This window comes from Salvelinus sp. IW2-2015, linkage group LG34 (genome assembly GCF_002910315.2).
Source record: "Salvelinus sp. IW2-2015 linkage group LG34, ASM291031v2, whole genome shotgun sequence".
Classification (NCBI taxonomy): domain Eukaryota; kingdom Metazoa; phylum Chordata; class Actinopteri; order Salmoniformes; family Salmonidae; genus Salvelinus; species Salvelinus sp. IW2-2015.
Window position 1 is genome coordinate 5303173 of NC_036873.1, and position 20541 is coordinate 5323713.

The 20541-nt window shown below is 40.2% G+C and overlaps 2 protein-coding genes across 2 annotated transcripts; both read left to right on the forward strand.

Annotated features, from left to right (window-relative positions):
• Positions 1 to 12813: 12813 nt before the first annotated feature.
• On the forward strand, positions 12814 to 14688 carry LOC111958377 (lecithin retinol acyltransferase). Its single transcript, XM_023979631.2, has 2 exons — positions 12814 to 13408; positions 14020 to 14688. The coding sequence occupies exons 1-2, from the start codon at positions 12863 to 12865 to the stop codon at positions 14170 to 14172; spliced, it is 699 nt and encodes a 232-aa protein (XP_023835399.1). The 5' UTR covers positions 12814 to 12862; the 3' UTR covers positions 14173 to 14688.
• Positions 14689 to 15465: 777 nt separating this feature from the next.
• On the forward strand, positions 15466 to 19479 carry LOC111958474 (lecithin retinol acyltransferase). Its single transcript, XM_023979732.2, has 2 exons — positions 15466 to 15978; positions 18868 to 19479. Exons 1-2 carry the CDS (start codon positions 15475 to 15477, stop codon positions 19021 to 19023), a joined length of 660 nt encoding a protein of 219 aa, XP_023835500.1. The 5' UTR covers positions 15466 to 15474; the 3' UTR covers positions 19024 to 19479.
• The last annotated feature ends 1062 nt before the right edge of the window (positions 19480 to 20541 follow it).

Genomic DNA, 20541 nt, shown 5'->3' on the forward strand with positions numbered 1-20541 from the left:
GTGTATTTTAATACCTGTGATCTCTGTTTGTCATGTTGCCAATTCATCTTGTTTGTCAGTCAACAAGGTTTTTGTATCTCAGCTCCTGCTCTTTCCCAGTCCTCTCTTTTTCTCACCTCCTGTTTTTGACTTTTGCCTGTCCTGACTCTGAGCCTGACCGCACCACTCTGGCCTGCCTGACCTGCCTGCCCGACTGTGCCTTGCCTCCACCTCTGGTTTACCTGACCCTGCCTGCATTGAGCCTGTCCTATTGCCTGCCCCTGTTGGATTATTAAACATTGTTAATTTCAAAGTCAGACATTTTATTTCTACTTGTGAAATATTCATTTAAGTACAGTACTCACTTAGTAGGATATTTCAGCACTCTTTCCACCCTGGTGAGTGAGTGAAAGAGGGACTTTTGTGAGTGAAGGAGTGAATGAGTGGAAAAGACGGGAGGGAGGGAGGGAAAGAGTGAAAATGAGTGAGTGAATGTCAGCCGGTCACATGGACACATGGCAAGTAACAGAGGTGAATGAGGGATTGAATGGGTGAAATAATTAGATGTTTATTTCTGAAGTATACTGGCAAATTAATTGTTTATGCACTTTATTTTGTATAGCTTTTTTATTTATCAATACRTTTGAATTGCTTTGAATGTTTAAATTATTTTCAAATGTAATAGTATATTTTTGAAAAATCCTTAATCTTTTGCATACAGATGTGCCTGGTTGCAACACATAAAATAAATTACCTTAGTTCCTGCTGTACATTCCGTTACTCTCTTCCTTTTTCAATTGAATGCATGGAAAATATGTGTAACAATGTTCAGGTAACCTTAGCGGTCAATGTTGTTATTTAAAAAGTAACTCAATTACGTTTTACTTTTACTTGAGTAGCTTTTTTATAGTAGTAATTTTACTTCTACTTGAGTAAAATGTAATTAAAGTAACAGTACTTCTGCTTGAGTAGGATATTTCAGTACTCTTTCCACCCCAGGTAATGACCCTTTGTCAGTAGTAGGGCGGGCAAATTTGTCCTATTCCAACCATGGCTGCATTTCTTAGGATAACCACCAGTGGGAGTTGAGCTACCATGAYCTGAGGAACACTGGAGAGGCCATACAATTCAGGTGTAGGGTGAAGTTGCCCCTAGACACTYATCTGGGGGAATTTTAGAATTTTCCACACTAATGGTAAAGGTTAGGATTGGGGGAGGCGAAGCAGATCCTAGACCTGTATCGAGGGGAAACTTCACCCAGGAGCTACAATTTAAGACAACGTTGTCTATATTATAACAGCCTCAGTTAGGGTCTCAGCTTCTTACAGACAGTTACAAAAAGAGGGAGCATTCCTACAACCCTTCTTTCTACAGACATAGAAAAATAGGAAACGTTACCACAAACATGCTTCTTACCGACGTTGAAAAATAGGAAACGTTACCACAAACATGCTTCTTACCGACATAGAAAAATAGGAAACGTTACCACAAACATGCTTCTTACCGACGTTGAAAAATAGGAAACATTACCACAAACATGCTTCTTACCGACATTGAAAAATAGGAAACGTTTTCACAACCATTCTCAGCTTCTTACAGACAGTGGAAAATAGGAAATGTTCCCACAATCATTCTTTTTTCAGACAGTGAAAAAGAGGAAACGTTCCCACAACCATTAACAGGCCTGTGAATCACAGCATGACAGAGAAATCTATTTTAACCGGTCAATCTATCCGAATGAGCGTCGTTAAGCCTATAAAGTGAATCAAACTTAATGAACAAACACAAATAGTGTTTATGGTTCTTCTGAAAAGGCTTTTATGTTCTGTTGAGACAGAACAATGCAGGCGAAGACGGCACTGTCGGTGGTGACGCATGTCAACACAATATTCCACGCCAATATCTCACCGTCCTGAAATGATTGTTTACGAGAGGGCCTTGAATTATAATGTGGGCATTAACTGTTAGTTTCGCTTCGGCCTGTTGGGCAAACACGTATCCATGTGTTGATGTTGCGCAATAAACAAAGCAGCTTTTTTTTTTWAAGCGCTTAAAAGCTTTTATTTTTGTATTCTTGAGACGCTCTCACGCCAACAATTAGGCTATTGGGACTTTGTGATTTGAATTGGAGCCTAGCAGAGCCTAGCAGAGCACGTAAGGGATAAATAGTTTAGAGAACAGTTAGAACGGAGGCTACTTCCATTGCTGTACCGCCCCAAAAAGACCTGCCTACGTACATTGCATGCAAATGTCCCCACTCGAAAGTCACAGGGACAATGCAGTATGTTCAAGTGTGCTTTTTTGACGTCAGTGAATTGTAGTTAAAGCATGCCTACTGGTMAGAGAGCGAAATGATAAGAGGTTTCTTTTGTTTCACAGTTAAGGTGAGCTAMAGTCAGGACCAAAATTATTGGCACCCTTGATAAATATGAGCAAAAAGAGGGTATAAAATAAATAATACAAATAGAGCTACGTATATTGCATGATCAACATTTTTGTAAAATAAAATTATTTTATACTAATACAATTGCTCAGATAAATATATATTTTTTAAATAACAAGTAAAACTTTTCTCTCTCAAAAAGATAGTGGTCAAAATGATTGGCACCCCTGTTTTCAATACCTTTCAGTACCTTTTTCTAAAATAGTTAATTGACCACAAAATCAACATTTTGCAAAGGCCATCTCAGTCTCCGGACATGGACCCCATTGAAAACCTGTGGTTTGAATTGAAGAGGGCAGTCCATTAGTGCACATGAAGGATATCAAGGATCTGGAAATATTCTGTATGGAGGAACGGTCTAAGATTCCCTAAAACATTTGAGAAAAAGGATCAGTGCYGTTATCCTCGGAAGGTGAGGTATTGCAAGATATTGAAAACAGGAGAGCCAAATTATTTTGACCKCTATCTTTTTGAGAGAAAAAATATGACTTGTTTAACAAAATTGTATTATTTAACAGGTGAAATCCTTAATGGTGAAAGAGCCACGTCTGTTTGCGATATTACAACACCAAAGAAGTTACTGCTGTCACGACTTCCGCCAAAGTCGTTTTTTCTCCTTGTTCGGGCGGCGCTCGGCGGTCAACGTCGCCGGTCTTCTAGCCATCGCCCATCCACTTTTCATTTTGTTGTCATTTCYCAATTACTGGTCACGTATTTAACCCTCTGTTTCCCCCATGTCTTTGTGTGTGATTGTTTGCTGTTCAGGTCGGTACGTTTCCGGCTGGTTTTTCCGGGTGCTGTTTTCACCCGTGCTTTGTGGCAACCGTTATTGTTCGCACATTGGTATTGTTACTCCGTGCTATTTCTTATGTAAAATGCGTTGTTCACTCATCTCTGCTCTCCTGCGCCTGACTTCATGCACCAGYTACACCCACCGCCTGACAACTGCAAACACCGAACACTGTGTTGTTTCTATCATAGCATGCGGTATAGATTACAAATGTGTTATTTCGTAGTCTTGATGACTTCACTCTTATTCTACAATGTAGAAAATAGTAAAAAATCAAGAATACCCTTGAAAATCCCTTGAATGAGTAGGTGTGTCCAAACTTTTGACTGCTACTGTAGCTCAGTGTATTATTTCTTTTATACAGTCTTTTTTGCTAATCTTTATAAAGGGCAGGTGAGAATGACTGCCCCCTCTCATCGAAGCCATGGTAGTTCAAGGCCGAMCTCGGTACTGCCGGCAATGTTAGCTGAAAACAGGATCCCCCATTTTAGTGAATGGGAAAATGGGAAAAGTCTTCGAGGTCAATCTTCATATAAATAAAGACAATTTTCGAAGACAATCATGGTACCAACATTTGTTTCTAATAGAACCAGATGTATGTCCTTCAACCAATATTTTCTTTTAAATCGCACACAAAATAAGAATGATAATTTTGTTGCTTATCTCAGCCTGCAGTACAAACTGTTCCAACCTGAGACGCCATCTTAGCCGGCTTCATTTGGCTTCATTGCGCTATTGAGTCTTCACATAGGAATGAATGGTGTCACGTGATCGATGGCTTTGTCCAGTCATATATACAGTCATTGATCAAGGGTGCCAATAATTTGGGACTTTACTTTATTTCAAGATTCAATTATAATTCCTTTTAAAAATAGAAAGGAAAATTGGTAAAGCATTTATCCCCCTGGATATATTACAAGAGAATATTCAGTATTTATATTCAGGAATATGCATGCATCTCCTGTCCTGTCTAAAATAATAAACATCACTGCAGCCAGTTGCTGACCTAAAGTGGCTTTAAACCTCCTGAGAGTTTTTCAGACATACTGACACACCAAGTTATACTATGAGTCAGGACGTGAAAGCTATGACACATTTCATTGTCCAAAATCAATAATCGGTCTGTAATCAATTACATTAACCACCATTGTAAAAACAACCATTCAAAAATGCTAGACAGTCCTTTTCATTRTGGTCCTCCTGGGAAGAGAGTTGTTCCCGAGCTACACACATTGTTAGCCCTGAAGCTAACACTGAAGCTACACACATTGTGTGTACTGTTTAGCTCCAACACTACACACATTATTAGCCACGAAGCCTATGAATAAAAACAAGGCTTCCAATGGGCAACTTTGCACCTAATTGGCTGCGGTATCTGGTATGTATTCTATWTTTAAGGAACTTTTGGAGGATGGAAACAGATGGCCATTTGTTTCTGGCAGCGAGACTATAAACAACATATCAGTGTCCTCATATGTCCCAAGACTTGGAGAGTCTTGGTTCATTTGRGGCCATGGAAGAGACAATATTTCCTGTTTGTTTATTAAAGGCCTACTACTGAATATGAACCATCAGGGYGTTCTAGGTTATTGTTTTTTCAGTCGCCCGACACAGATGATCAGCCTTGACCCTAGCCTAAAACAGCCTGGTCATGATCTCTAGAAGTGTCATTTAGCAGACACTTTTATCTAAAGTGACTTACAGTAGTGCCTCCATACATTTTCGCATGGGTACCCCAGCAGGAACTGAACCCGTGACCCTGGCGTTGCAGAAGATCCGCAAAGGGGGTTTTCACTATCACCGTTCGCTACATTTGGTGTCAGAAGTGGGATGCTGTCTGTGAGGTCATCGGAGAAAGTTGTGTTCATGTGAAGGACTTGGTATAATGAAGCGCAGTGTCAAGACCYTTGCCTGGGTAGGCTTTCGATCTGGGAGACCAGGGGTTCGAGACCCGCAAGGGACATTGCCCTGTCACTGTTTGTTACAATACGATACAGCAATGTACTGAGATGCCCAACTAAACTTCAATAAAGACGACTAGGAATGCAATCTCAATGTTGTGGCGCTCACGTATGACCATGGGCACMAAAAAAAATCCAGAACCAGAGTTTGATTGAATTGAGCTCAGTGTTCTGGTACGTTGGGCATGAGATGTGAGGCATTAGCTTCATATAGGCCTATTAGGCCAGGAGTTCAATCACAGCAAAAATGCCCAACACCCCTCTACGCTATCGTCCAACGGATTTCAAGCATTCGGGGGGGTTGAGAAATCTGAAGAATTGGGATCTCTGACTGGGCTGTAGTGGTACACTACTCTGGGCAGTGCCATCTCAATACATTCAAAAGGTTTAAATGAAAGATAAACTGAGCCTGTGCAACCAAAATACTAATTTGCGATTTTTTTTACTGAGGGAAAAACTGTCACATCTCTGTTTGTCTCAGACAGTAATGGTTGCTTATATCGTTTCCCCAACGGAATGTGTTCAAAGGTTTAAATGAGGAAAAACTGCGCCGGTGCAGTCAAAACACCTCAAACTCATTTCAGATTTCTCTMTGTCTCAGACAGTAATAGGTTGCTTGGAGCATTTCCACGTGGAGCATGCTGGGAGGTCAGTCGGTGGGTCGGTAAGGCCGGCCGTGCTCCTCTACTTCGTCCCACTTCCATCTACAATACATGGCGTTCTCACGGTATTCCTTTCTAGAAAATGGTATTCCTTTCTAGAAAATTTCAGGGAACTTGGCTATACTGTGGTAGCACTTGCCTGTACTCTAGTACCTACTACAAAACTAGGGCATTGTAATATTTGTAATCTGAAGAGCGCCTTGCAATTGTTTGTTATTTGTACAAATAGGTCTATACATATTCACCCAGGCAGTGCTCCGGTATTTTCTTATTTCCACCTGGGTCTTCATTGATGGATCAATATATAATATGCTGTAAACGAACCGTAACTTTTGCTTCTACACCTGCATTGCTTGCTGTTTGGGGTTTTAGGCTGGGTTTCTGTACAGCACTTCGAGATATTAGCTGATGTACGAAGGGCTATATAAAATAAACTTGATTTGATTTGATTTGATTTAACTGACACTTATAATAGCCTACTGTTTTCTTTTGGACACCCATGTATCACCATGCACACCACCATAAACACAATGCTAGTTGTATCTTATTTACTGGTAGCTAGGCTACATTTCTGGCAAGGGTGTCCAACATCTTCTTTCAGTTCTTTTTGGCTTTCCACGCCAAAGCAAACAGTTGGAGGAGTCATARCGATACCTAGTGGCTTATGAAGCTACATCTGTAGCCCCCGCTGTTGACATAGGTGAGAGAGAAAAAAATCACACCTCGGCTACCTCTCCGTAACCCACTTTTACTATGGGAAACAACATGCGAAACCCAGGCACCCAGACAGATAAGGCCTTGCTGACCTGGGAGTGAACTGTTGGGCCGCCAAACCTAAACAACGGTGAACTCTCCACGAACTTTCGTTGAACTCCCCTCTTCCTCCTCCTTGAGACTGGAGAGAGACGCCAGATGGAAAGTGTTTCCTAATGCTCTCGTACTCGCTCAAGTGCCAGGAAGAAATACTTGGGACCAGCTGATAAGATAGGGCTTGGATGCTCTGTCCTATGTTGGTGTGACTGTCTGCTGAGGGGAATTTGTGTTGGAGAGTTTTCAGTCACGTATGCATTAACATGAGGAAACACCTCTTCTTGTTTATTAGTTAGCTACACTGAGGTAACTGCATGGACATTTGAACCTGCAATCTGCCTTTTTCCCAGTCTTGTATTTAGTCTGCTGCACCCACTGGTGTGTATAAACCGTGAATGACTATCAGGAGCGCTGTATTGAAGCTACCACGCCTCCATTTTGGTGGTACGCCTTCACTTCATTTTTTTTGGGGGGGGGGGGAAGCTATAAAAATGTATTTATTAACGTCGACATTTGTTTTTTTGCGAATTATATTCTATTACAGACACCTTAATAAATACTTTTAAATGAGATTATATGAACKAAACATCAAAATTGAACATGTAAAAACACATCCCTTGAAGTATATTTTTTTTAGAGTCCTAATGTTGCTGTCCTCACTACGACTAAGAAATACTTAAATACATGTCATTTTGTCCTGTCAAATTCTCATGATTCCTATGGAGGACTGCTCCTTCTGGGGGATACCAAAATGACGGCCGACGGCATCAAAGCCTCTCATTGGCCATTACATTGGCTTCAACACTAAGAGATAGCTGTGTTTAATTTTTCATTACATATACAGTGCAGTTAGTTGTTAAGTCAGTTAGTCTCAGTATGGGGAAAATCCTAACTTCAACTYCAGTCAAATGTTTATTTAGTCTCCCATTGACATCAAAGCATGACCAAGTGGAAATTCTGCTTAAAGATAGAATCCGCAGTAGGGGGAAAGAGCATCACTGGCTGCCCCAACACCGTTATAGTTTTTGTTGACGAATTGAGGGGCTTCACGCAGCATATAACAAAAAATGTRCAGTACATATTGCGCTCTTCTATCACAAGTGCAATGTTGTCAGAGGGGATTTGCAGGGATTTGTTGTTGTATCGCAAACGGACCTGGCAGTTTGACCGTCAAGGATTCCAGCTTTAAGTGGAAGTTAAGATTCACCCGTATTTGCCTTTGCAACCCAAAATGGTTAAATGAGTTATACAGTGTATATCACTGACAGTTCAGTCAAAAGAAAGCAATATGCATAACGAGCAGTTTTTGKGTTATCCTCAAASTCGTGACTCTCACCTAGCACCTAGCCAACCTGCTTCTCTCAGTAATAATCTCAAGTTTATGAAGTCAAGAACAAAGCMGACACTAACTATTGGTGGCCCTCACGGAATTACCTTTCAGGACCCTTGTTAAAAGTCCCCCAGTGGTGACTGCTATAACTGTGGGGCCATTTGACTGGGGAGTAAATCTCTGAGTGGGGAGAGGCCAAAGGTTTGTTTTAATGCCACCCAGGAGTTCACGGACTGTAAGCTCATTCAGCTGAACGTGGTGTGACCACCAAAGGTGGAACATGAGAGCGCTGGTTGACATGTGGTTCATCATAATGTACTTCATTTTTAAACCACATTCTGCATATGGTAATTTCTTAAAATATGACATTTGGTTTATATAATACTATATACCCCCATGAATAAAAATAAGTAGGCCTATGTTTCATTTGTAAATCACAAAATGTCATGCAAAATCTATGTAAATGGCATAATTTAACGTAAACTTCAAGATTTATGAATCATTCCTACCACGTTTCCATCTACCGTTTATATGCAAGTAAAGTCACACCGTTTTTTTTATGACAGCTGTGATGGAAACAGGAAGTTTCRGTACAATTGTATAAATGCTGACAGAATTTGTTTGTTCGACATGGTGGGATCTTTTTGTGATGGTAAAATGAATTATGCAAGAAATGGTGGTGGAAACTCCTTTATGCACAAATATTGATATAACCAACATATCGAAGTAAACTTGGAGTCACGCGATGACATGGTGTGTGGTCCTCCCATTACGACTCGGGAAAACATGTMGTTTATTAGTTTACAGATTAAATWAATTATGATAAACTTCACAGGGTTGTGAGCGTGCACTGTGTTGAGCTTGATGATCCTTTTCCAATAAATGTTGAGGGTCTTATTCTGGTGACATGATGATCGATGCTTGACTGCCGTTTGGTAAATAAAAATATTATTGCTCTTATCCATAATAATCTCATCATGTAGGCTATTGTAGACTAACCTACCCACAGAGCCTGCCCGCACAGTATCTGCAAGCTTTTGGCTAGACCAGACTAGGCAAATTTGCTATTTTATCTGCTATTGTCACATGTACTCCCTCTCCGCACATCGTTACAGCTATCTTAAGGATCTACGGGATCGGTGTCCCTATACCGGGATGGTCGCTGCGAACGTTCACTAATGTGACTAGAATGACGTTGTAAGTAACGGCAAACTTTCCAAGACATRGACATGTCTTACGTAAGCAGAAAGCTTAAATTCTTGTTAATCTAACTGCACTGTCCAATTTACAGCAAGCTATTATAGTGAAAAAAAKACTATGCTATTGTTTGAGGAGAGTGCACAACCAAAAACKTATGGCAACTGGTGTGATACATTCACCTCTGAATTTAAATGTACTTAGATTCAGCAATCATGCTCTGATTTGTCGTCCTGAGGGTCACAGAGATAAAATATAGCATAGTTTTGTTAGATKAAATCCATTTTTATATTAAAATGTAGGAACTGGGTTCTACAGTTTGAACCCCTGCTGTCTTTGCACACACACTGCTGCCATCTGGTGTCCAAAATCTAAATTGCCTCTAAACTCCTATATGATACTATGGCCTTTCTCTTGCATTTCGAAGATGGAAAAAAAACACACATATGAAAACTCATGTTTGTTTGTATTGTTCTTTACCAGGTCTAATGTGTTATTGTCCTACATTAATTTCACATTTCCACACACTTCAAAATGTTTCCTTTCAAATGGTATCAAGAATATGCAGGTCCTGAGCTAAGGCAGTTAGATTTGGGTGTCATTTTAGGTGAATTTATTTTTTAAAAAGGGTCCGGCCCTTAACACAACAGTTTGTGACAAAACTATCAGTAGTTGAAAATGCGATAGAAACACATGGAACATTAGATTTGTATTTGGTCATGAAAACTTAAGCGAAAAAGTACATTGTGTGCAATATGTCATCACGCACTGATTTTCCTCCGCAACAAGTCAGTTTGGTACGCATATTTTCTTTATGCATATTTTTKAACATTCAACATGAAAATCTGTCGCCAATTGGATGGAAACCTAGCAATTGTTGATGTGGATTTCATTGTTATAAGGGCACAGGGCGAGACCCAGAGGCAGACACGGGAGGCAGATGGTTCGAGTCTCTGATATTTATTGTAATCCAAGGGGCAGGCAAGAGAATGGTCGTGGACAGGCAAAATATCATAACAAGGTCAGAGTCCAGGATGTACAGAGTGGCAGGCAGGCTCGAGGTCAGGGCAGGCAGTATGGTCAGGCAGGCGGGTTCAGAATCAAGGCAGGCAAGGGTCGAAACCGGGAGGACTAGCAAAAGAAAACGAGAAAAAGAAAAAGCAGGAGCATGGCGTAAAACGCTGGTTGACTTGACAACACAAGACAAACTGGCACAGACAGCCAAAAAACACAGGTATAAATACCCAGGGGATAATGGGGAAGATGGTTGACACCTGGAGGTGGTGGAGACAAGCACAAAGACAGGTGAAACAGATCAGGGTGTGACAGTCGTATGCACAATTTACGATCAAATCTGTGCGCCTGAACGTTTTATACATGAGGTACTTGGACTCTCATTTTTACCGTTACAAAATGTCACATTACTTTCTAACACAATGGGAGCAGGGTGCATTTATACCGGTTCTGCGCGTTAGGATCGTTAGGCTACCTATCACTTCTCCAGGCACTGTCAAGATCTGATCAGCTGTCCAAATCAAATCAAATCAAATGTATTTATATAGCCCTTCTTACATCAGCTGATATCTCAAAGTGCTRTACAGAAACCCAGCCTAAAACCCCAAACAGCAAGCGATGCAGGTGTAGAAGCATGGACTTAGACCAGCGCTGAACTGCAAATCCTGTTGGATTGGATATCTTAAGACRCCAGTCAGTTAGGGTTGAGGGGAGTTTGATGTCAACAGTCTCTTGACTTGCCCTGGATGTGACCACAACACAACCCTTTTCTGACCCCATCAAGACCACTTCACATCTGCAGTCTTGCAAAGGTCAATGACGGTCAGACCTCAACTTTTAACCCCAAATATTTTGGTTGATAAGAGGACGTTACGAGTTTGGTGCAAGACATTTCGACTCCATCTTTGTTGACTTTTGAATTATACATCGACCCGCTTTGRAGCCTTTAATCTGTCCAGACTTAGAGAAACACAGACACTGAACTGCAAATCATGTATTTTCTAACATCGACCCACTCTGGAGTCTTTGTTATGGACGCAGAACCTCAAGTTAATGTACAGTTTCAATGATAACATGATAAGCCACTAGTTTTGGGGTTGAGGGGAGTCGTTGGAGTAAGAGTGAAGGCAGACCGAATATGGACTGACAGCGATAACCCCACTAAGGCAGCCCTACCAAGGCAGCCATCTTAACACTCTGTTAGCCTGTATTTTGAAGGCAATAAAACCCAGTTCTCCTGTTCAACTTCAACTACCATCGCCTCATTCTTTTAGGTAGTTAGCTAGCTAAGGAATGGACCCGTTTACACTAACATATTATACATTTTTAACAGGGAATGCTTGATGTTTGTACTTGATGTTCTGTTTCTTRGGGTCAAGGGGAACAAGTTTTTAATAAACACTTGACGTAGTTGTATACATCCGGATTCCAGTTAACCTTGAAAATCTGAGGCTTTAATAGGTCACACACTTATTTTCCTATACTCTGAAATGAGCAGCCATGTATTCAGGTTGGTATATGTTGAAAGAAAGACATATCAAATGAGTAACTCCTTTCACCGAAGGAGTTATTCATGTCCAAAAGATGAACGTGGAATTGGAGCCAGTAGGATTWTATCAAGTAATCTGCTGGTCTATAGAATGCCACTTTGTTATCATATGCCAGTGTCAGGTAGCTAAATTGGATCACTGAATACAATATTTATATTCACGCTAAATGATCCTGGATTGGAGATAGTCCTAACAGACCAGCCACTATGAGTCAGCAAAGCAGGCCAAAAGCCTACGGTCTGCAAGGCAAGCAGCTAAATAGCCTAATTAGAGAATCTCACATTTCACAAACCAAGACCAACTACAGTACAAACAAAAGTCAACCATTTGACTCCAGGTCATTGGCAATGAATGGGATGGGAGAGGCTAACATTTTGGGGATACTGTACCGGGAGATACTGTCAACGAGTTAAAAATGTCTTGCTATGGCTCTCGACCTTCGCCTCTCTGGAATCCATATGGGAGCTGCAGTGATGGGGCGGAGAAAATGGGGTACCCCCCAAAAAGCAAAAAAACAAAGGGCTTGCTCCAAAAGTAACACAATGCTTTGCAGACAAGGTTAGTTTACTTAGGGATCTTTACAGTTGTTGTATTCTGAGGTAGATTAGATTAAAAGACAGTTTAGGCCTAATAGGCCAGACAAGGTGCTCTTAAAAAGGTTGTATTGATTGTCCCATAGGGCCTACTGTATGTAATAAAATAATTAAGGAAAACAATTTCAAGATTCTGGGCACAAGGTCATCTTTTTTTAATTTTATAAATCTGCCTTTTTGATTGTAAAATTGTAAATAAAAATATGTAATTTATTCGTTCAATATGATTCCAATGAGCCTGTAATTATAATTTGTTTATCCTACATATGTAATGGTTGTGATTTTAAATTACGCAAATCAACGTACAACTTCAGCATAAACAAATTATTAAAAGTACAGTAAACAATATGCCAAATTATGTAGACTAAAGATAAAAGACATAMGTGCCAAAAATACCATAGGAATGTCCTTTGTGGCCAAWCGTGTCTTCGGGGTTTACCTTCGAGCTGCACTGTCCCCTCCTAGTGCACTTACGCATATAAACCCACTTCTCCCAGACAACTCTCAGAAAACTTTGGACAGGAACTTTCRACATGCTCGACTCGTTGACATTTCTCGTCGAGAAGCTATCCCTTCTCTCCAACTTCAAACTTTTTGAGTTTAAATGGACGGATAGGAAACGCAATGAGGCGGGATGCAAAGAGCGCACGATGCACGCGCCGTTGTCTCTCCTGAGAGGGGACCTTTTGGAGGTGCCGAGAACTTTGTTCACGCACTTCGGTATCTACTTGGGTGACAACAAAGTCGCTCACCTGATCCCTGATATCATGCCCGTGCTAACCAATGAYAAGATGATCATCAAAACAGTTATCACAAATAAGAGACTCATCATGGGTTGCTTGTACAAGTGTGCCACGGTGCGCGTGGACACTTTGGAGGACTTTGTGTWTGACTCAAACATATTGGTGAATCAYATGGATAGAAAATGCAAGGCGCARCAACCGTTCCCAAATGAAGAGGTTGCAGAGAGGGCAGAACAACTCGTCGGCGCCATYCCKTACAGTTTACTATGGAATAACTGTGAACATTTTGTTACATACTGCAGATACGGTTCAGCGRAAAGTCAGCAAACGGAAATGGTCATTCATTTTCCTTGCATTATTTTATTTATTTATTTTCAATKCAATTACGTTGTGCATAATTCTGACCCCTTAACTTTTACGCTACAGGAGATAAATGTCTTCTTAAAATATTTTGYCTATGCATAACCTGTATCACAGYGAGGACTGTTATCTTTAGATTATGGCATAGATAATGTTTTCAGAAATTCGCATTTACATTAATATTATTATAAATGCATCGGATTGAAKTGTTGACTTAGGTTAGACCTGGTTGTATTACTTATCGGGAACAGCATCTTCAACCTTTGATATTTCCAGTCCCATATTTTGTATTTATATTCATGATAATGCATCTCAATTTTAAATGATATTATGCCATGGTTAATATAATAGGCAACTATATTCAGAAACATTGTGTTTTATTCAGTGTTACTGAAAATACATTTATTTAAGCTTTGGTTTGATGTTTTGGTGTTATTTCACCCAAGGTCTTCTCTCTTTTCTTCCATAATTCATAAAAGATTTAGATTTAGAACATAAAGAAATTGAATATGCCTAAAATGAATTGTTCATAAAAGTCCTATACATACACGTTTATTAATCGCATCATTTATCTCATTTCTTTGCAGTTTTGTGAGTGCCTGAAATCAATCATCCAAGACCAGAGGAGTGTCTTTCTCAGCGTTCTCCTGGGAATGATCTACATCGTCTGCTTTGGCCTTGCTCCTTCAACTACATTACCCACAATCCTCATCTCCTTCACTCTGTGGATGGCCGGCTGAGAGGCCAAAGTTCAAACCTTCAAACACTCCTATGGACATTTCAATAGAAACTATTTAGGATAGTGTCTTGTCATTGGTCCTTGTGATGACATTACTTGGCACCTCCCAACTCATATGCCTTTGGTATAGGCCTATAATGGCATATCATATAATAGGCCATTGTTACAGCAAGAGCTACCATCCATTCACTTTTGATTTGATACTTGCCAGCCAAAAGTAAACAGAGGGCAATGTGGTTGTAGGCCTAGCAATTTACATGTGAGTGTTCATGTCAACACTTACGGTATTGCATGTAGGCCATTAAGGCATTATAAAGGYCATATGATCCCTCTGTGACCAAAGTATCATCCCTATTTCCCCCAAAAGATTGGCCAAGGCGCATTTTCAACTTTTTTTTTTATCTTACTGTGTAAGTCAATGTAGTCTAATCTGTAAATAATKAAATGTCTTCAATAATGATACTCTTGTGTAATATTTATATTGATACATTCAGTTTAAAACTCTAGGAGTACTACGCTGATTAATACAATACTTATGTGTTTTGAGAGCAAGTCATTCTGTTTTCAATCAAATACATTGTAAATATAAGAAATGTTAATAAAGATATTGGAAGTCATCATTTGGTTTGTTTTGGTCTGGTTTCAAGAAAAAATGTAAATAATTGACATTTGAAGCATTTTCCCACACATTTTTCAATACAGTTCGSTACATGCAATCACAGTGCATCTTAATACTCACATTGCATCTCTGTCAATACCACCCACAGCATTTTCAAATGATCATGTTATTGGTGTAATATTGGCCACATCAAATCCCCAATATATCCCCATAGTATTTCCAAACCCAAATATTTAATCATATAAAGTAGATTTACGCAAGAGCCACATTAATAAAATATACACATTCTCTGGATAATATTTCTTAGTAATTACTATGCATTATTATTTTCTTTCTACTGTACCATATTCGCAGTTCCAGACACATCAAGGGTGAGTCAGCATTATACAGCTCAACCTGACTGTTTATTCAGGCTATAAAATATTTATGACCTTTTAAATTGGGGATTTGTTTTTCTGATTTGCCAATGAAAGCCACATAACCGGAACACTTCCCCCGATTAAACCCTCGGTTGTGAAATTAAGCCGCCCTCAAAACCACACGATTAGCAGAAAGCTCCTTTATTTCTGTCAAAATTGCACTGCAAAGTTGCGAAACCTCTAATCCCACGCGCGTGGCTCCTCCCAGACCCTTAGCCTCGATAAAACGGCCAGGGGTCGAACCGTTGGATATAGTTCTGCCACCATGATTACCTTCCTCCAACTCCTCAGCCTCTTCTTCATCGCTTCTAAAGTGGATGAAGAGGACAAGGACAAAGACTCGAAGTATGACCTGTCCTTGTACAAACGTGGCGACCTTTTGGAAGTTCCTAGAACTCTCTTCACTCATTTCGGCATCTACCTGGGCAACAACCGGGTGGCSCACTTCATCCCGGACATCCTTCCGGTATTCACCAAGAACAAGGCTGCCATCGGCAAGATGGTGACCAACAACCGGCTGATTCTAGGGGTGATCGCCAAGTCGGCGAGCGTCAGGGTGGACTCGTTGGTGGATTTTGCGTATGGCTCGGAGATCCTGGTCAACCACATGGACAAGCTGTGCAGCCAGCCCCCCCTGGAGGGGRACGAGGTGGCGAGGAGGGCAGAGAAGCTCATGGGCTCCATGACCTACAGCTTGCTGTGGTACAACTGTGAACACTACGTCATGTACTGCCGCTATGGCATGGCCATCAGCTACCAAACCTACCAGGTGGAGTATGGGGTTCTCCTTTGTCAGAAGACACTGTTCTTACACGTTTTGGGGGTAGTATGTGATCGGAAAATCTATGGTGATTTCCAGGACGACTAGGATCAGTCACTGCAAACTTCTCAGAGCGAAGCCATCACGTGACCCCCAGGGCACTGTCTTGATATTAAGTAAAGGAGGGGTTCAATTTAGACAATAGGGTTTACCAAACCTCCCCTCAACTGTCAGTCCACTGATTTGACCTATCCCAGTTTTAGCACACCTGATTCACCCTGTCAATCATCAAGCCCTATTATAGTTGTGTGCTGGACTAGTACTGGATTAGATCAGTGGAATGACTRGGGGTACTGAAGGAGAKGTTAAGAAAACAATGCTTTAGTTGAGACTGTAGGAATAACATTGTGAACCATGAGCCAATAGTACACTTGGTGTTACATAATGCTCAGGGCAATGAACCAATTGCGGGAGGATTTTTATTTTTTATTTTTTTAACTAGGCAAGTCAAGAGTTATTGCTGGTTCAAATTACGGTCAGACAAAGTTTTGTAATACTATTTATATATTATTGAGTGAAGAACCTACTGAGACATATTAAAGTGATTCACTGCCGATAAATAGCTGGGGAAGCAAAAACTACATAAACGTATTGTTCAATGACCTGCATTAGTACATAGCTTTGCTGTTAGAGCGTTAGGCTACACACTAAACATTTATTGGAAGGAATCAGCTTTAGCTCAGAACATATAATCTCTCYAACCTTTTGGAAATGCCCCTTTTGGTACATGTGATTGTAGCCACAAAAGTGMCTCTATTTATCCAGTCACCTATGTCATAGGATCAAAAGGTCACACGGGAGAGATATTTTCTGAAAGAAAAGAGTTTTAGCACGTGGGTTGCGTGGGAAATACGGCAGATACTTCAATGAATTTGATGGAACAAACACAGATTACGGGATAATAAAGTGTTGTCGTGAAGTTGACCTCGGTCACCTCGCATGCCAAAGTTATTAAGCGGAAACGTACATAAAAGGGAAATKAATAGGATGAAACCTTTCTTCAACCGTCAGATATGATTTGGTCTTCCAAGTAAAAGTGCTGTTTCACGTTGACATCGACTATGTTGAAAACTATGGTGAAATAGCGGCTTAGTTGCTCAACTCCTTTGTTTTGAGGATGGGATTTACAACGTCTCTTGTATATATCGGCCTACTTTGGAGTAATTTAGAAACTTCGTTCAGATGATGGCAGTTGGCATACACTAGAGGTGGCTAATTTGTTCCAGCCCAGCAGTAAAACGCCTGGTTCAACGGATCATGATTCATGGACATGCTCCTCAAAATCTCTAGAGCATAAAATGAGTGAGTGTCATCAGGCCCCATACTTATAAAGCGTCTCAGACTAGGAGTTGTACTCTATAATTAGATACCTGCTCTCCATGCATTATAATCTAAAAGTCAAAGCTGGTAWTAGATCAGCACACCTAATCRCTCGAAGGAATACRGGCCCTGGTCTGAGTTCAGCAGGGCACGGTGTTGTGGAACGCTCAGAAATATATTGGGTAGAACAGACATRCAACCTCTCTGGCATGTAAGTAAGGAATCGGGTAAGCTCTAATCATGGCATTTCTATCTGAACTCGACACAGGTGTGCTGGTACCAACGTCTAGACTAGACATGCTGTGGTCACCCCTAGCAGAGACGATAGCCAATCAATGTGGGAATACTGCACACTGATGCAAAGTACTGTATGACGAGAGCAGTCGAAAGGGTGTACATTTCTCTGAAAAGGTCAGATGATTCTGTGTTGCGGTGGATAGATTGCTTTTAGGCCAATGAAAAGTGAACTACAAAGGCTACATCCTGATTCTCTACCCTTCTCCAAAAGTGTGCACTTGCACACTCCCCGTCATGGATTCAAAAGCATCTGATTGGTGTAAGCAGAGGCGGAGGGAGGGAGTTACTGACCTTGGTTGAATCCATGAGAGAAAGTGTGAAAGTGCACACTTTGGGAGAAGTGTGGAGAATTGGGACAAAATCACAGACTTGTTGAGTTGGACTGTATTGCGCTGTTGAGCAGCACCATCTAGTGTTAATGCATTAAAGACCCTCTTTTTTTTAACCTTTATTTAACTAGGCATGTAAGTTAAGAACAAATTCTTATTTTCAATGACGGCCTAGGAACAGTGGGTTAACTGCCTTGTTCAGGGGAGCAAGGACAGATTTTTATCTTGTCAGCTCAGGGATTTGATCTTGCAACCTTCCGGTTACTAGTCCAACCCTCTAACCTCTAGGCTACCTGCCGCTCGTGCATCGCTGTTTGGCTGCGGCTGTTTACCAAAACAGTGGAGGGGTAACCACTGTTGTTTTGAATCACAGTTTGCCCCTTTAATGTAGACACAGGAAGTCCTCAATTTAATTAATACATGCATTGTAATATAAATCAGTAGGTTCTAGTACCCCTGGATGGGAACCACTGTTACACAGTACTTACACAGTACTATTAAATAGAGGTACTGTATTTATGGTTGAATCACAATGTTCTGTAAAATTAAGACATGTCTTGCTGTTTCATAAATTGCTGTATCTTCATTGTATTTGCCTTTTGGCCAGAGCTCCTTTAAAAGGAGATTTGCATCTCAATGGTTACAAATGGATATGGATGAATAAATAAATAAAATTGACAATAATGATTAACCATTAGAATATCAGAGGCCCCAATTCAATCAAACAAAGACAACGGCTTTCAAAGATAAAGGCAAGGAGCACTCCTCATTTTCACTCAACGTTAATAAGATTTTAAGTGTTGAAACACTCACACGCTTTTATTCATCTTGTGGATTCAAAAAAAAAATCTGTARAAGGATGCTTACTCTTGTTTCATCCTCTCTCCTGCAGTTCTGTTTGACAGTGAGGAAAATCATCTGCAGCAGGATGAACGCCTACCTCACAGCTCTGTGTGGAACGGGCACCATGTTATACCTGGGCTCACTAACGCTGCTAAACACAGTACCCACCCTGCTCGTCCCCTTCACCATCTGGATGGCATCGTAAAACGGCCACAGACACRCAGAGAGACTCATTGACATGACTGYGGAATATGGAATGCTTAAATGATGTCCCACTATCACTATCACTGTTCATGAAATAAAAAAAGCATTTTAGGAAATGTCACCTTTTGTGGTGATAGTCATTTTATTAGACATATTATTATTAAACATATATTAGTTTAAAGTTTTTACAGTTTATAGAAGAGTAACCATCTTACACATCTGGTATTTACTGTGTATAAGAGTCTATAAATGGACAGCAATATATATAGAAAAAAAAAGTTTTTCTTGATAAAGGCATTGTTTTGACAGTATATAATGGACATCATGGCCTTTATGGTCAAAATTATACAGACAATAATGACATTAGGACAAGGTGCAATTTGACACTGTTATTGCCATACTCCGACAGGATGAATGTACTGAACTATGGTTTTCAACTAAATTCATATGGCTACTCTTGCTTGTGCAACTTTTCAATTAGCMTATTGTATCTGAATTWTTCTTTATTTAATACTAAATTGTGCAAATCTTCTCCTCCTGTTGTTGCCGTTACCTATACTCCCAGTAGATAACACTGTAAGTAACATTACCACGCTTCTGAATGAAATGATTTCTTTTGGAATACATGGGGAGACAAGTCTACCRGGAAATCCCAGGCTCTGAATATAGAAGTTCCAGAAATATCCTCAATTCTTGGCCATTATTGTTTGTGGTGGTTTCAACATGGYTCAAGCATGGTTGAAAGTGTCTCTGCTACTGTAGTGATAAGAAGCAGTGTTTTCTCAGTCGGCGATATCCTTTCCATCCATTTCAGTCTCCCACTGGCCTATTGAGAAACAATAACAAACCAGTGCAAAAATGKGATTTCAGAAGTAATCTGATGCCAACAGTGTTGACATTTCTTTTCCTAATATGGCATATTGGATGGCAAATTGAACTAATGACTCCAGTAAACATAACGTACATGTAAACATTCGATTTTAAGGATGATTAAACATTCAATTATGAAAGTATTTGCGGAATCGGAGGAGACAAAAACATTGAGATTGCATTACATGGGTTTGTGGGTAAATGTCTTCTTCTGTTACTGAGGACACTAGACAATCACGTTTAAGTGTGTAATACATGTGTTGTTAAGACAGTACTGGGACATACCGTGTGCCCAGAAACAGTCATTTAAAAGAGCATTTTACTGGGAAAAATATTTATCATATATTTCAAATTTAAAACGCTTTCTATTCMGTTCACCTGAATGTTCTCAAATTATAATTATTTAGCACATACAAGCCCCATAGCTATACTAACAGCGGGCCTGTGATTACTTCCTGTCAAAACACATAATTGAAATGACCCACCATTAGGTGAGCTCTGCAACAAGTACAGTATGTGCAAAATAATGATGTGTAGAACATAATTGTGGACTAATCGAGAATAATGAGAAAATAGATATTAGAACATCTTGGAAACAAGGCACAACAGCATTTGTTTAAATAGGGTTCAGCAGTATAAAAAGATTGTT